This window comes from Myotis myotis, unplaced genomic scaffold (assembly GCF_014108235.1).
Source record: "Myotis myotis isolate mMyoMyo1 unplaced genomic scaffold, mMyoMyo1.p scaffold_m19_p_25, whole genome shotgun sequence".
Taxonomy (NCBI): Eukaryota; Metazoa; Chordata; class Mammalia; order Chiroptera; family Vespertilionidae; genus Myotis; species Myotis myotis.
Window position 1 is genome coordinate 1,433,566 of NW_023416330.1, and position 16,896 is coordinate 1,450,461.

Below are 16,896 nucleotides of genomic sequence, written 5' to 3' on the forward strand. Positions count from 1 at the left end.
ATACCTTAACAATATCATTGAAATTTCGTGAATGTTTCAATAAATTACAACCTTCCTCTACATATTTTCATTCCTTAATCTCACTTAAAATGCAAAGAACTATATAAGAAACCAGATACTCAAGAAGGCCTCTCAGTTAATTCTGATTAAATGGATTAAATGAAAAAAAAAAAAAACAGACCACTAGAGACCCCTGACAATTAAAATTACAGCCCTCTATAACAAAGTTAATCCTCTTACTTCAATATTGTTCTTAGATTTCTTTTTCCTTCAGGTTGTACCTATAGGTTTTCCTAGAAGGTACTTTTATAGTCACAAATGCACTGTAAACATTTTGAAGCAACATATGCCCAGTACTAAGCCCAGGCCACATGGACTTACTGCACAGTATGCAGTGAAGTTACAACATCTTCCTTTAGTACAAAGTATTGCTTTTGATAAACTAACGACTATATATTTACAGCCTATTTAATAAAAGACTAATATGCAAATCAACCCAACAGCGGAACAACCAGTTACTATGACAAGCACTGACCATCAGGAGACAGACGCTTAACGCAGGAGCTGCCCCATGGTGGTCAGTGCACTCCCACAGGGGGAGCGCAGCTCAGCCACAAGCCTGGCTGATGAGCACAGCGGCCCACCTCGAAGGGCTCCCGGACTGCGAAAGGGCACAGGCCGGGCTGAGGGACCCCCACCCCCCCGCATACATGGATGTGTCGTACGTGGGCCTCTAGTATTTGATAAAGGAAAAGTCCTTTGTTCCTGCACCCCATTCTCCCCACCACAGCTCATCCAGTGACAAGCACTGCACAGCAAGCTTTTCCACTTTAGCACCAAGTGATGGCTACAGTCTGATATACTGATGATTCAACTTGCAGACGCATTAGCTGTTGCCCAGTTCACTGAGCAGCATTTTAGGACTGAGAGAGGGAGGGAGGGAGGAGGTGCAGCATGATGAAGAGACTCAGGCTGCCCTGGTTCCAATCCTACCTCCTGCTCCCAGTATGTGAACCTCAGCAATTTTACCTCCAAGCCTCAGCCTCACCACCTATACGGTGGAGAAAACGGTTCCTGCATATGCTGAACACAGGCCCAGAGCAAATCTGGAATACTGAACTCACTCCTAATCTTCCTCACTGCCACTGGCCTTCAGCAATGTGCACTCTAGGAGACAGACTCTCACTCAGGACTGATTTCCAAGGAGGCGGAAGTACGGGCTGTCAAAGAAGGCACAGTCTGCTTGCTGTGAAACCCTCATCTGGGAAGTCACCTACAGACAACCCACAATCCGGCTCCAAGCTATTTGCATACAACCATGTTCACACAAACCTAGACACAGATGTTTACAGCAGCTTCATTTGTAACAGCTGAAGACCAAAATAATCCAATGTCCAAATGGGGAACGGATAACCAGTGCATCCTTACAATGGAATCATATTTATCAGTAAAAAAGGATGCATTTCTGGCACGTGCAACCAGGTGGGTGAGTGAGTCCCAAGCGCACTGTGCTAAGTGAAAGAAGCCAGACTGAAAAGGCAGCATCCCACAGGGTCCCGAATGCATGGACAGTTCTGCGCACTGGGCACAGAGCGGAGGCTGCCGGGCTAGGGAGGGGCAGCAGGGGAGTTTCTGGGGAACAACACTGCTCCCAGGCCTAACCATGCTAATGACACAACTGCACACACTTGTTAAAATTCACAGGCTTGTACATTAAAAGGACTAAATTTTTTAAATAAAAAGAAAGCCTAATCTTTTGGAAGAAGTACTTTCAGGTACCTTATAATAGAATAGGGCCTCTTTCCAAATTTATCTTAAAAATATGTCTGAACAGAACTATGGGTCTTCAAGAACTCTGGGAAATAAATATTAACAAAAACAACTGGTGTGCTCTGCAGGACACAGCACTAGAACAGGCCACAGAGATCTTCTTGAACACACAGGAGCCCTGAGACTTTGACATTCTGTGTTGTTAACATTTCACTGGGTGAATTACTGAATTACAGACGGGCAAACTGCATTCCATGTTTAAGTCTACTATACACGCAACTATACACCTGGGCAGGATTTCTGGAAGGTTTTCATTTCAATCTAACAGCTTTACTTAGCCAAACATCAAACAAAATAGTTAACCCAACATCGTACTATGCAGTCTTTACAACAGGGCTGTATGGCTCAGTGACAACACAAGAACTGATCTCAGGATTTCCATGAGCATCCCCAGCCTTTGAGAGTTATTTGTGTGGCTCCTACTACGCCCTATCTCTACCAACACACAACGTACGCTGACAGGACACAGTCCAGTCGAAGGGGTGCTACGCTTTATAACCTCCACATTTAATCACTGTTACAGTGTTTAGCTGCTCCTCTTACTGCTGCAGATGGGAATTCACTGATATGATTAAATTCGATGGTATGATAATATATGGTAATCATGATTAATCAGAAACACACCACCAAATGGAGGATGGTGGGTATTATGTCACCTGCATTTTAAAGTGCATTCTCTCCATGCAAGCCTGACAACGCCTGACAGCTGGAAGGACCTTATCCCACATTCCCTGCTACCACTCCTACATCTGATAAAATGCCCATCATCCCTTCCCCGCTTTAACTGCTAATCATTAGGAGGCAATACAGGCGAGTGGTAACAACAAGACGGGTTCAAAAGGAAGACTAGTGTCCTAGATGGAATGATGCCGGGTTCACAGCTGCACGGACCACAATCAAGAAGGAATGGAATTGGATGCAGCAGTCTCATCAAACACGATTTGCATGAAACGCCACAAAGAACACATCCAGGAGCTGTCAATCACCACCACCTGGTCCCATGCAACGCCCTCCCCGCCACCAAACACCACCACCACACACACACAGGGAGACAGAATGCAGTCAGACCTACCTGTGAGAACTGTGCCTACAAAGGAAACACCAACGGAAATCTCATTTATTGGGTCTACCTAAGTAGTAATGTAATTGCTAAGAAAATTAATTTAAACTGAAATCTTTTTTAACATAACTTTTAGTTTTAAAATAAACAAAGATCGCCCGGGCGGTGTTGCTCAGTGGTTGAGCATCGACCTATGAACCAGGAGATCACAATTCGATTCCCAGTCAGGGCACATACTCAGATTGCTGGCTCGATTCCCAGTAGGGGGTGTGCAGGAGGCAGACAATCAATGATTCTCTCTATTCATAGATGTTTCTAACGCTCTCTACCTCTCCCTTCTCTCTCTGAAATCAATAAAAACATATTTAAAAAAATAATAAAAAAAGATCACTAAGAAATTTTTTAGCAGCCAAACTACTTAGTATTTAAGTGGCTACCCTTGAAATACTAGCATTTCCTGACATAGCAAAGCAAAAGCAATGACTGAATAGGTTTTAGAATACCCTAGGACAGTGATGGCGAACCTTTTGAGCTCGGCGTGTCAGCATTTTGAAAAACCCTAACTCAACTCTGGTGCCGTATCACATATAGAAACTTTTTGATATTTGCAACCATAGTAAAACAAAGGTTTATATTTTTGATATTTATTTTATATATTTAAATGCCATTTAACAAAGAAAAATCAACCAAAAAATAGGTTCACCATCACTGCCCTAGGACTCAGTGGTCAGCAAACTGCGGCTCGCGAGCCACATGCGGCTCTTTGGCCCCTTGTGCGTGGCTCTTCCACAAAATACCGACTTCTGCGCATGGGCCACAAAGTTTCAATCACACTGTATGTGCGCGCCCGCATGTGGTATTTTGTGGAAGAGCCACATTCAAGGGGCCAAAGAGCCGCATGTGGCTCGCGAGCTGCAGTTTGCTGACCACGGCCCTAGGTCAAGAAACTTGACAATGTGAGTGTCTTAGGAAGGATTCCTGTACTCAAAAGCAGCAGTTGCACTGACATTGAAACCAACTAGCAAAATCTCAAAGCTGCATTTTCAGGTATCATTAATCGAAATTTTCATCTTACTTTTTAAGCAGGTAGACTTTAAAAACAACAACCATCTCTTTGAGGACAAACACGTAACTGGAAAACATACTTGTACATAAGGAAAGGACTTTACATTTAAGAACAAAAACATCAGGAAGAGCCTTTGTGGAAAGTGAAACCTATTAGACTAATATGTAGAACAAAAAACATTGGGAACTGAAAACAGACTTCAGACACAAAGACAGCGTCTCACATTAGGTTGAAAACACTGTCTCATATTAGGTTGGCCAATCTCGGTGATTTTTAATTTAAAAAGAAGAGGCATCATCACTTAGCACAATTTCTAGGCATACTAGTTCTAAATTAAGAAGTTCTCAAGTTTTCATGAGATTGTCAAACAAAATGAGCTTTTAAGAAAGTAAAGTTTCCACTTTTGGGGAAGAGAAGGAAAGCCATGGCATTAATACCAACTGTACCCCAACTGTGTGCTTATCAATGTGGAAATCTAGTCCTATGTCTCCTGTCTGCCTCTTCTACTCATTCGTCAGTTGGTTAGAGCTGAAGTCCATAGAGTTAAATGCACAAATTCACATCTGTGTTCTTGAAAACAAAAAAAGTAAAGTAAATAGGTAATATATACCCGCTCTACACTACTCCGTGTATGGAGTCTCTAATAAATAGCACGATGACTCAATACTAACTTCCTGTGTGCACTTACTTAACAGCTATTCATCTGCACCAGCCCAGGTGGCTCCACCGGGCACAGGACAAATGGGACTTCACAGAGTTCCTCTACAAACCAGGGGCTCAGGAAACGCGTTGGCAACAGGAAGCTGTCAACAAGAACATGACCTCTCGCAGGAGCAATGGAGCTCACTGCAGGGCTGAAGCTGGGGACAGAGCAGGTCCCAGTGACCTTCGCTCCTGCTCCAGAGTCCTGTCATTTCACCTTCTGTGTAACAAGAGGCGTGCTGATTCACACACAGCCCACGATGAATCTGAACTTAGGCTTCCTAACTTGAATGTTTTATCAATTTATTTGTGAGTGAGCATGTTCATTTTACAAGGCAAAATTCAGTTTAGTGAATGCTGACCAAAGTCCCCTATTGGAAAACACCAGGACAGAGCCCACAGGGTCCAGGGCCATCAGTAAGACATCTCCCAGGGGCTGTGGAATCCACAACACTGTCTCCACTATTTATATAATAGCATTCAAGTGAACACTGGCTTAAGGACGAGAATTGGGCTTCCTTTAACTGGGCTGCGTTCCTTTAACGGGGCTGGGTTCGTTTTAGCACTATGCAGAGCACATGGCGTGAAAAAGAAATTCACTAAAAGTTCACAAACCTACATTTACATTCATCGCAACAAGTTTACCCTAGTAGTACAAAAGGGAAAAATAGTATTACTTAAAAAAGATCTAGCATAAGTAAAACAATAGAAGATGACCTAGAATTAACCTCCTGTCCCCAAATATTTTGATGGACATTTTAAAAACATGCTTTACTGTATGTTTTTAAAATAGATTCCACATCTGATTATTTTCTCTGCAGGAGACTGATTACAGAAATAAACAGAGCTCTGCATTTTCAAGAACCAAAGTTCACTGCTTAAGATCTAGCATTTGGGCCTTTAAAAAAGATACATGTTAAACAGCAGCAGCAAATAACTGAGCTGAAGAAAACATTTCTCAAATTATATCACCCACATGACATTGTCCTGGTGCAACTATTTCCTGTCATCCAAGCTCAAAGCAGCCTGACAGGATCAGCACCCTCAAAGTACCGTGTAACTTACACGAAGTTCACTGCCTCACAAAGCACCTTCTCTTGTTATCCTCTGGTACTCAAGCATTTGCCCAATTGGAAAGTACAAGTGGATGAAAACTACAAATGATTATTCTAATTTTATATAAGTAAACTAATTTTTGCAAAAATATTGATTACATACATTACTTTGTTTTTCTTCGACTACAATTGCTTTTTCATGTCAAATTTTATCGCTAAAATGCAAAGTTTATAAGTCCAATAATAATTTTAACACAGATGCTCACAATCCCAAGAAACAGCAAAAAGAACTCAAAAAGCTAGTGCTTTACAATAACTAAGCAGTTAAACAACCTCACAGGAAAGGTGTATCTAATGAGTAAACACATGCAAGCTTATCCTGGGGTAATGCAAGTATTAACCTAAGCTATTTAGACAAACACGTTGAGTAGGAAATTGTACTATGTATCACCTGGCTTTTAAATAACTAGTTTTTAAAACTTAATAAGTAATTTAAAGAAAAATTAGCAAAGATAAAAAAATAAAATCAGTAAGAATCCATTTTAGAAACCATATCGAAATCCATAATAACTACAAGTCAAGGAACTTTCAAAAAAATAAAAACTCTGACCCTTAAATCCAATACTGACTTTAGTTTTGAGTAATCACCTGATTGTACATCTAGATCCTTCATTAAAACTTTTCGATAGCCTGACCATTGTGGCTCGATGGTTTGAGCATCGACCTATGAACCAGAAGGACATGGTTCGATTCCCTGCCAGGGCATATAGCCAGGTTGTCAGCTCAATCCCCCTCACCCCCACCCCCACCCCCCGCCCCCCGGCGGGGGCGGGAGGGGGGGGGGTAGAAGGGAGGGAGAAGACGCGCAGCAGGAGCAGCCGATCAAAGATTCTCTCTCATTATTGATGTTTCTAGCCCTCTTGCCCTCTCCCTCTCCCCCTTCCTCTCTGAAATATCTTTTTAAAAAAATAAAAACCTTAAAAACCTTTTGCTAAATGCCATCGACAAACACATCTACTGAAATATCAAAGCTAAAGTCAAATAGGTCATTCAGGTATTTCCTGAAAATCAGGTTTCTAGCCTAGCAAAACATTTGTTTTACATATAAATCACTTTAAATTTTATGGTCTGATCCATTTTTTCCAGCATTGTTTTCAGAAAGACCATGTCCTCACTGATTTAATAAAACCATGAACCACCTACAAATCGAATCAAAATCTCAAATATACAAAATTTACTTAAACATATACAACTCTTTAATGGACATTTTTCTTCTAGTTAAGACATGCTGGAAGAATGAAGAGTTATGGAAAGTACAGGAAAGTGTGTGTGTGCTTTCTTTTAAAGATATTTTAAAGACAAAACCTTCCTTTTAAAATATAAAACCATCCCAAGCTGGTGTGGCTCAGTGGTTGAGCATTGACCTATGAACCAGGAAGTCATAGTTCCATTCTGGGTCAGGGCATACGCCTGGGTTGCAGGCTTGATCCCCAGTAGGGGGCTTGCAGGAGGCAGCTGATCGATGATTCTCTCTCATCATTGATATTTCTATCTATCTCTCCCTCTCTCTGAAATCAGTAAAAACATATTAAAGAAAATATGTACATATACATGTGTGTATAAATATATATGTATATACACATCTATAATACTAAAAGCGTAATATGCTAATTAGACTGGACATCCTTCCGAACAAAGCTACGGTGGGTGAGGGCCAAGGCCCTTGCACAAATTTCATGCACCGAGCCTCTAGTATATACATAACACCAATGGTCATTAGGACTTTCGAGGTTTTTATAAATAGAGACCTCATCCTTATTCCCTAGAATGTCACATATATACCCACATGTACACAAATGCATATGTGCTCATATACACTTAGCACAAATTATAACAAAGCAAGGCCCTTCCTTATTAACATCAGGCAATAAATAAAATCAAAATTCATATTCTTTAAGATGAAAGGCATTCCACTGATGATCCTGATTCAACAATCTTACAGTTAGACAAAATTAATCCCATTCTCAAAAATCCATTGACCTTAAGCTTTTAATAAGCATTTTCCATTGCAAAAATTATGGTCAATATTCATAAATCTTTAAACTTATATTCAGTTGGACCCACTTGTATTTGCTATATTAATATTTCTTAGTGTGTGCTCACTGTCTTGGAGCAGAAGAGCAGCTGCTACTCACTGGGAATCTCTGGGGTCCCACCGCAGGTCTCTGTTGGCTCGGGACTGGCAGCAAGGGCACTGTGGAAAACACCTCTCATTAGAAACACGTTGTGCTCACACGCAGACCAGCTGCTAAAGGAAGGCAATAAACTAAGTATAACATAAAACATATACGATGTGTACAACATAAAACACATTAAGTTTCCATCAAGAGAAAGGGAAGGGCTTCTGCCTTCACACAATAGCACAACAAGAAGCTTACATTTCAACTGTGAATTCCCATTTAGGGTTAAAACATTTCGCAACAAAGGAACAACTTATTTTTTTTCACTTCCAGGTTACCCAGGCTATCCAATCCCAGGTATACCTCTGACTCCACTCAAATACAAATTCAAATCTAAATCCTCTGGAGTCATGAAAAGAGTGAGAGGGAACAAAGGTGAGAGTGAAGCAGGCAGAGCAAGGGAATACACCAGCTCAGGGTACCATTACAAAGAACAACTACTATGCTGAGATGTTTTGTTTTGTTTTGAAACGAGGAGAACTCCACTGACCTATCAGAAGGACAAGGAATCACTTTTCTAAGGGAGGAAGCCAGATGTTAGTTTCACACCTGGGGCTAAATCGAGTATGTTTAAGCTATATAAAACGTGTGAGATCTACTGATAGGATGCGGGGGAACCCCAGCACCCAAGTGGTGACAGCTGTGAGTGGCAGCTATACCTCACTAAGATGTGCTGTCCCATCATCTGGGAAACTCTCAGAGTGTCAGGTGTTATGGTCTGGTCTATGGCCCTCTCCTAAATTCATATGAAGTTTTAACACCAGTAACTCAAAATGGGACTGTTATTTGGAAAAAGAGGTGATTAAGGTAAAATGAGGTTAGGTGGGTGAGCCCTAGTCCACTGTGACTGACTGGTGTCCTTGTAAGAAGAGATCACAACACAGACATGCACAAAGGAACAACCAAGTGAGGCTACATACAAGCAAGAATAAGAACAAAGCTTATAAATCAAAAATATAATAATATTTTAAAATAGCACATTTTAAAGAAATTTCTGGCAAATGAGAAATATAGAAATGATACAGTTTAAAAGTGAATCAAAACTGTTTTGAAAACAGAGTGCTGAGATGCACTCACTGGCAGTGGTTCTCAACCTTCCTAATGCCACGACCCTCTAACACAGTTCCTCATGTTGTGCTGACCCCAACCATAAAATTTTTTTCGTTGCTACTTCATAACTGTAATGTTGCTACTGTTATGAATCGTCATGTAAATATCTGGTATGCAGGATGTATTTTCCTTATTCGCGACCCACAGGTTGAGAACCGCTACACTAAGCCTTGTAATTAACATCATACATCCACAGGTGCACTTAAAGTGAGAGTGTAGCTGGATGGACCTGTAAGACCACTTGATCAAAGCAAAGTGTAACTGAAAAAACTTATGTTGATAAAGTGTATAAAAGATTGAAGTACATCCCTCTCTTGAGAGCCTAATCCAGCCGTGGGCAAACTACGGCCCGCGGGCCGGATCCGGCCAGTTCGGCTGTTCTATCCGGCACGCGGAGCCGAAAGAGCAGAGGGTTCTCTTGCTCTCCCCTCCGCTCCTTCACCAGCAGCAGCGTTAACATGGCAACGTTGGGAAACACGGCCGCAGCTCCTTCTTCTGAGTCCAGTTTAAGAACCCATTGTGGCCCTCGAGTCAAAAAGTTTGCCCACCCCTGGCTTAATCCAATGAATCAAAATTTCAAACTAAGAGTCAATTTGCAAGGCTTCCTATAAAACAGCAACCAGCCCCTCAATCTATGTAGCTGGCTAAAGGCTCTGGGTACATCGATTATATACCTGAAGCAAAATAGTAGACCATGAAGTGGAGAAAGAAAGTACCTCTGACCTCAAAAGATTATCATGAAAGTAAAGAAGAAAAAAACTACACATTAAATAACATAAAGACAGCATTTTTTTAAACTACGCACCAAATTTTTAAACATTTTCTTAGTAAACTGTAAAAAGCCTCCAGCTGGTGTGGTTCAGTGGTTTAGCGTCAACCTATGAACCAGCTCAGGGTTCAATTCCCAGTCAGGGTACATGCCCAGGTTTCAAGCTCAATCCCTAGTGTGAAGCATGCAGAAGGAGGCCAATCAATGATTCTCTCTCACCACTGATGTTTATCTCTCTCTCTCCCTCTCCCTCCCTCTCTGAAATCAATGAAAGTATATTTTTTAAAAAGTTAAAAAATAAATTGTATAACACAACAGGAAAGAGGAGAAAAAGAATAAACGCTGACAAGAACATCTGAGAACAGGTGTGACGCACAGATCGAATCCAGCCAGGCCAGAAAGAAGGCCTCAGTCAGACCGCCAGGGCATCTGCGACCTGTCCTCCTAGGGGCCCTGCAGGGCACCTGGTCTGCAGGCAGGAAGACAAGTCTGTCTATGAGAGAACTTAAAACCTGAACTGTTAACAGACCATTCCAGTTGAACCTTAAACTCCAAGTATTTGATATTTAAGACTTACATCTTCTGTTGTCCCATGTACCTAATGGATTAGATTAGCTTTCGATTCACTGCAACGGTTGTAATAGTGAACACCTGAAGAACACGTTGAGTTTCCATCAGAACTGGTTAATTATAATTTTATGGAACACTTCATCCTCAAAAAGGAAATGTGTGCCATCAAGAAAAGATGTGCACACGCTGGTACCTTTTACATGTACCTTCTACCTGCCTACAGCTCCAAGAACCACTGGGTTCCTCTCTCTTACCTGTGCAGCAGGCAGCTAGATACCAAGCCTCTCTCAAGAGGAACTGCTTTCTACTTAAGCTCATTCACTCACTCTCTCCCTACACCAGCAAATCTCAAGATCAAAGGTGTGTCGAGGAGAAGGAATGTGTGGCACAAAGCCCCGGCTTCGTGGTGAAAACCATTTAGCTTGTTCTGAGTGTAAAACTTGCCGGCAAGGTGATGTGCACTCACTGAGTCTGCATGAGCTCTGGGTGCCAGGCCAGGTCTCTGTCTATGCCCATCAGGCTGCTGACTCAGCAAGACACACACCCTTCACACCTGGAAGACATCCTGAGTTTCCTTAGCGCTCTCCCACTCTGCATGTCCTACCACCACTTATTTCTATCAGGCCACACCAATCTGTGCACCTCTCCAACTGCCAGTCCTCCCTCACTGTGCAAGGAAATACACAATACCCAATGCTGACGTCAGTAAAATCCTCCCCACAGCTCCATTCCTGCAGGGGCACGTCCTGGGGAGCCACCATGGAAAGGGCTACTTGCCTGCACCCTCCTTGCCCCCATGAGCATGTGTTGGTCCCTTCCTCCCACAGCTGCTAGCGCAGACACAGGTAATGTGTGAATCACACAGACTATAACATGTCCTGCCCTGTAAGACAGTGAGGTCACTGAATGATTCTAATATATGGTGGGGACAAGTAAAGGGGTCAGTCAGGGGGTCAGGGACCGAGAGCACTAACACCCGACCTTCCAGGTGTGTCTAACAAGAGCAATCTCCTGTAACAACACAAGGACACTGACCCTCCTCTGCCCCCTACAGCCCTCTGCTCCAAGGCCACAGCACAACTTCACAGCACCTCCAGACCACTGGCCCTCTCCACACTCCAAGTCCTATCTCAGGCTTCTCCCCAAGTTCTGAAACTTCTCAACCACACCTTTGGAATTCCAAGTTCTCAGCCACCAGAACCCATGCTGGCCTCAGCCTGTCCCCTTCCTGCTCTAATGGAAACCTAGCTGTCACAAAGGATGCTGCTGTTTCCCTCACAGCCTTCCCCACTGCCTCTGGAGGCAGAGAGGGGTGCTTCTTGGCCTGAGTGCTGTTTCCACCCAAGTGTTCCACACTAGCTACCTGATTCCACACCAGCAGCCTTCTTCAACTCTTACCTTCCTAATGAAGCCAGCCCAGCCCTAGCTGCTCCATCTGTCAATGCAATGGCATCCCCTAACCTGCCACAGAAATCAATGTGTTTGTGGCTGACTGTTAGAGCGCAGGACCATGACTGCAAAAAGCTTGTCTGCTTTGTGCACCAACATAACTCAGTGCGTGAGATAGAAGCATCGCAGCCCACGTGTGCTTGACAGAGGCATAAAGATGCGCTCCTGCCCTAGTCCGTTTGGCTCAGTGGATAGAGCATCAGCCCAACTGAAGGGTTCCAGGTTCGATTCTGGTCAAGGGCACGTACCTCGGTTGCAGGCTCAATCCCTGGCACTGGTCAGGGCACCTGTGGGAGGCAACCAGTCAATGTGTCTCTCACACATCAATGTCTTTTCTCTCTCTCTCTCCCCCTCCTTTCTTCTCTCTAAAAATCAATGTTAAAAATACCCTCACCTGGCCAGCACAGCTCAGTGGTCAATCTATGAACCAGGAGATCATGGTTCGATTCCCGGTCAGGGCACATGTTCAGGTTGCGGGCTCGATCCCCAGTGGGGGGCGTGAAGGAGGCAGCTGATCGATGATTCTCTCTCATCGTTGATGTTTCTATCTCTCTCTCCCTCTCCCTCTCCCTTACTCTCTGAAGTCAATTAAAAATATATTAAAATTTTATATATATATGAAATCTCTCCTTGGGTGAGGATTAATAAACAAAAAAAGATGTGCTCCTTCCCAAAGGCATGAAAACAGTTTCCTTGGGGCAGGAAATGGTAACATGAGAGGTTGTCACTTAAAACTCATGACTAAAGGTGAATCTATGTGCGTGTACGCGCACATACACACACACATACACACACACACACACACACACACATACACACACACACACAGCTAACATGGGGACTCACAGAGAGCACCTGATTGGGACACGAGGAAGCACCCTGCTAATTCTCCACAATGCTTCTCCTGCCCTCCAAATTCAGTGCCTGCCACCCAATCAGAACCTAAGATACACATTTGTTAGCAAGCACCTGGCCCGTGAGTAGCAGGAGTCTAAGTGGGTGGAGAAGACATCAGGAAGCCAAGTTATCCTTGCAGACTGGAGCATGACATCTCTTTGGCCACAGCAACAATAAAGGAGACACATACCTTGCACGGGCGTCACCACCGCTCCTTTGAAGTGGGGGTTTATGTGGATGTTCTTGGGCTGCTGTGGGGTCACGGGTGGAGGGGTCATCATCACCCTGGGCGCCTCCATCTGGGGTGGCACATGCATTCCTTGTGGAGGAGAGGGGTGGTGCGGATGCTGCAGGGGCAGCAGGGGCTGCAGGGGCTGCTGCTGGAACAGGCTCCGAATGGGCTGCTGCTGGGGTGGCGGTGGGGGGGGAGGCTGAGGCTGGGTTGGAGGAATTAATCTTGGAGAGTGCGTCTATAATCACAAAAGAGACAAATTCACAGGAATCAACATTTAAAAGCAAAGAAAACGACTGGTGACATGTTACCGACTTATGCTGACTGAATTGTAAAAGTTAGAAGTAAGTTCACAGTAACAAGCTGTACGAGACAGCAGGCAAGGAGGCTGCTCCCCCTGCCCCACTGGCTCTGCCATCTCACCATGCGCTCAACCTCAGGGCAGGTGGGCAGACGTGGCAGTTCAACCAGCAGAACTACCCCCAGTGAGCCACGCACCACACTGAGGACAGACCCAGGCTGCCCCGCCCTAATGCAAGGCTGCTTGCTCTGTGGCTGTCCCTTATGGAAGCAGGTCTCTTACTAGAACTTTCTTCACAAGCGATTGTAACAGAATTGTTTTTACTGCCGAATACTAGAGGACAGAATTTATAAGACCACATATGAAATCATTAGAGACTATAAGTGCACTTCATGAACTTCAGCTGCATTCCTACTACTAAACTTTACTTCCAGACTAAGTGATCAACACAAAATGCCATACCCACAAAAGCATATTTTCATTTGTTCTAGTTTTAGACTCAAGAAAATTGTAACGTTACCACCACAGGAGGCTGTGTGGGGAGCAGCGCAGGTCTGTGGTCCTTCATGCGGCCCCTCTCACTGTTCTCTCTTCTCTGGTCCCCCATTCCACGACACATTAAAGGACCTCCTCTCCTTCCGCCCCGCCTTGAACCATAGCGGCCCTGCTTATGCTGGCGTTCTCTTTCTTCGAACTCAAGCAACGCAGCTTTGGCTTCTGCTGAAAGCTCTGTGTGAAAAGATGTGCACACGTTAGAACATTCAGAGCGGGAACAAGACTCACAGGGAGAACGCACAGAAGCAATACGTGACAATAAGACTCTGCAACAGCAAGTGCTTCCCCACAACAGGCAACTGCATCGACAGGAGCAAGCACGACACAGTGGCGACCCCCACCCACTATTCGATGGGGGCATGCTCTGCCTTGGAATACAAGTGCCTCCTGTGTACAAAAACTGGAAGGTATTTTCATTTGGGACCACTAATGTGCTGAGGGAGCTGAAAAAAGGGGTTCAAGTCAAAGTTAGCCACTGCCCTTCAGCTGCCAGGCAGGTGCCATCATGTTGGCCGACAGCACAGCTCAGAACCCGCTCCCCGGTCACACCCAGAACAGCTGTCCTAGTGAAACCAGCACAAGCATTACTAAGACAGACACAGAGACTCAGAAAAATACATACAACAGAACAGATTCCTGACTCTTCTGATCTTACAACTATTAGTGAAATCACTCCAATGTCAAATAATTGCCATTAAGCCCCGGCCCATGTTGCTAGTGCAGTGATGGCGAACCTTTAACACGCGTATAAGAGGTGACACGCGCCGAAACCGGTTTGGCTCAGTGGATAGAGCGTCGGCCTGCGGACTGAAGGGTCCCAGGTTCGATTCCGGTCAAGGGCATGTGCCTTGGTTGTGGGCACATCCCCAGTGGGAGATGTGCAGGAGGCAGATGATCGATGTTTCTCTCTCATCGATGTTTCTAACTCTCTGTCCCTCTCCCTTCCTCTCTGTAAAAAATCAATAAAATATATTTTTTAAAAAAAAGAGGTGACACGCGAACTCATTTTTTTGGTTGATTTTTCTTTGTTAAATGGCACTTAAATATATAAAATAAATATCAAAAATACAAATCTTTGTTTTACTATGGTTGCAAATATCAAAAAATTTCTGTATGTGACATGGCACCAGAGTTAAGTTAGGGTTTTTCAAAATGCTGACACGCCGAGCTCAAAAGGTTCGCCATCACTGTGCTAGTGGTTAGAGTGCCAACCCTTGACCAGGTTAGACTCCCGGTCATGGGGTCAAGAGCACATACCTGGGTTGCAGTTTCACTCCCCACCCTCCAGTCCATGGGCGACAACCAACCAGTCCATGTGCATGTGTCTCTTTCACATCGATGTTTCTCTCTCTCTCTTTTTCCCTCCTTCCCTCCCTCCCTCTCTCTGTGAAAAAGCAATGGAAAAAATATCCTCATGTGAGGATTAACCAAAAATAAAAAAATAATTAATGTTAATAGATACAGAGGCAGAGCTGCCTCAAACAGATTGTCAAACTGCAGCGGGAAGGCCAGGGAGGGTTGGGGGGCAGAAGGTAAGGGGGTAAGAGATCAACTAAAGGACTTGTATGCATGCATATAAGCATAACCAATGGACATAAGACACTGGGGGATAGGGGAGGCTAGGGGACTGTCTAGGGCGGGGGGATAAAATGGACACATATGTAATACCCTTTGTAATACTTTAAGCAATAAAAAAAATAAAAATAAAAATAAAAAAATAATTAATGTTAATGTCATACAAAATGGAAAACATTTACTATTATCATTACAAATTTTTAGTTTTATAAAGAAAGAAAAAAAATCTTTGCTGAGTGAAGAAAGATTTATATGCATGCCTTCTGATGAGGAACCATGCCAAATGAGAGCAAAATCTCGTAAGAGAAAACATATTCATGCAAACATTTGTTGGACACCAGTATTAGTAGGTGCTCACCTGTCTGACCAACACTTCAGGGCAGTGATTTTCAACCTTTTACATCTCATGGCACATAGAATCTAATTATTGAAATTCTGTGGCTCACCAAAAAGTATATTTTTGCCAATATGACAAAAAAAAATAGGTATAATTTTGATTCATTCACAGAGACAACCATTGTTGTGTTGGCTGTTGTTGTTTTTTATTTGACAGTCTAAGGAAAAAGAGGTCAGTGCCCTGACTAGTCAGTATTGCATGTTTTTAAAAATCTTGCTGCTCACTCGTGGTTGAAAATCAGGGCTTAAGGGATACGAAACACATAGACTCTGTCTCTAAGAAACTTCAGGTGGCACATTATTCTAAAGTCCTAAAAGAAAAAAACTGACGGACTCCAATATGATTCCTTTATTTCAAAATATTATCTGAGTTGTGGCATTGTATCTTACATTAATAAACCGCGTCCTGAGAAGCATTCTTATGCCTTCTTCCACAACGAAGGGTCCATTGTAAATATTACGAGTTTATCTCCTACCTTGGAATCCATAGTCATCTCTAAACTCTTCCAAAATCTCTAAACCACACTTCATCCCCTTGAAATGGTTTCTATGGTAACCCCTCCCCTTCAAATGAATCGAGGCCCCATTCGAAGGAATATTTAATCTCTTCTTAACAAGCACAGACTTTTACTCTAATCTTGATGACATGATTGGTTCACATACACATTTTATGCGGTGAATCAGCAATTATTTTTCTAGTGGTTCTAAGTGTCAAGATTAATTTCACTATCCCCAGTAATAAAATGGTTTCAAATGACATCTTTAATCAGCAAGTAAAAATGCTTTCCTCCAATTGAGACAAGCTGTCACAAAAGGTCACCAAAATATGACAGGATGGAAATTACATTTGTATCTTCAACTGAAATGTTAATTTCCCTTTAAGTGTTTTCTGTACTATGTCCAGATTCTAAAGTAGAGATACAGCTCAATGTAACAAGTTTTACACTGCATTGTCCCTTTCTAAAATGTGCTTAAGAAAAACAAATTTACATACAAATAATTGTATAATGATTAGACTAATACATAATAAATAAGTATTTATAGAATACACAGTTTATTTGGCAAAGTAAAAACAACACCCGGTAATCT

The 16,896-nt window shown here is 43.1% G+C and overlaps 1 protein-coding gene across 5 annotated transcripts in view; it reads right to left on the bottom strand.

Moving 5' to 3' along the window:
* Positions 1-16,896, bottom strand: part of RBM33 (RNA binding motif protein 33) — a 116,282-nt gene that overhangs the window by 46,125 nt on the left and 53,261 nt on the right. For all 5 annotated transcript variants that reach the window (XR_004975241.1, XR_004975240.1, XR_004975242.1 and 2 more), the window contains exons 7-9: positions 13,802-14,010; positions 12,939-13,218; positions 7,909-7,967 (exon numbers count right to left, since the gene is read on the bottom strand). Coding sequence is in view for 2 of the 5 variants with exons in the window: in XM_036356174.1 (XP_036212067.1) it covers positions 7,909-7,967; positions 12,939-13,218; positions 13,802-14,010 (548 nt within the window). In the remaining 3 variants the exon portion in view is untranslated. The remainder of the gene's footprint in view (positions 1-7,908; positions 7,968-12,938; positions 13,219-13,801; positions 14,011-16,896) is intronic.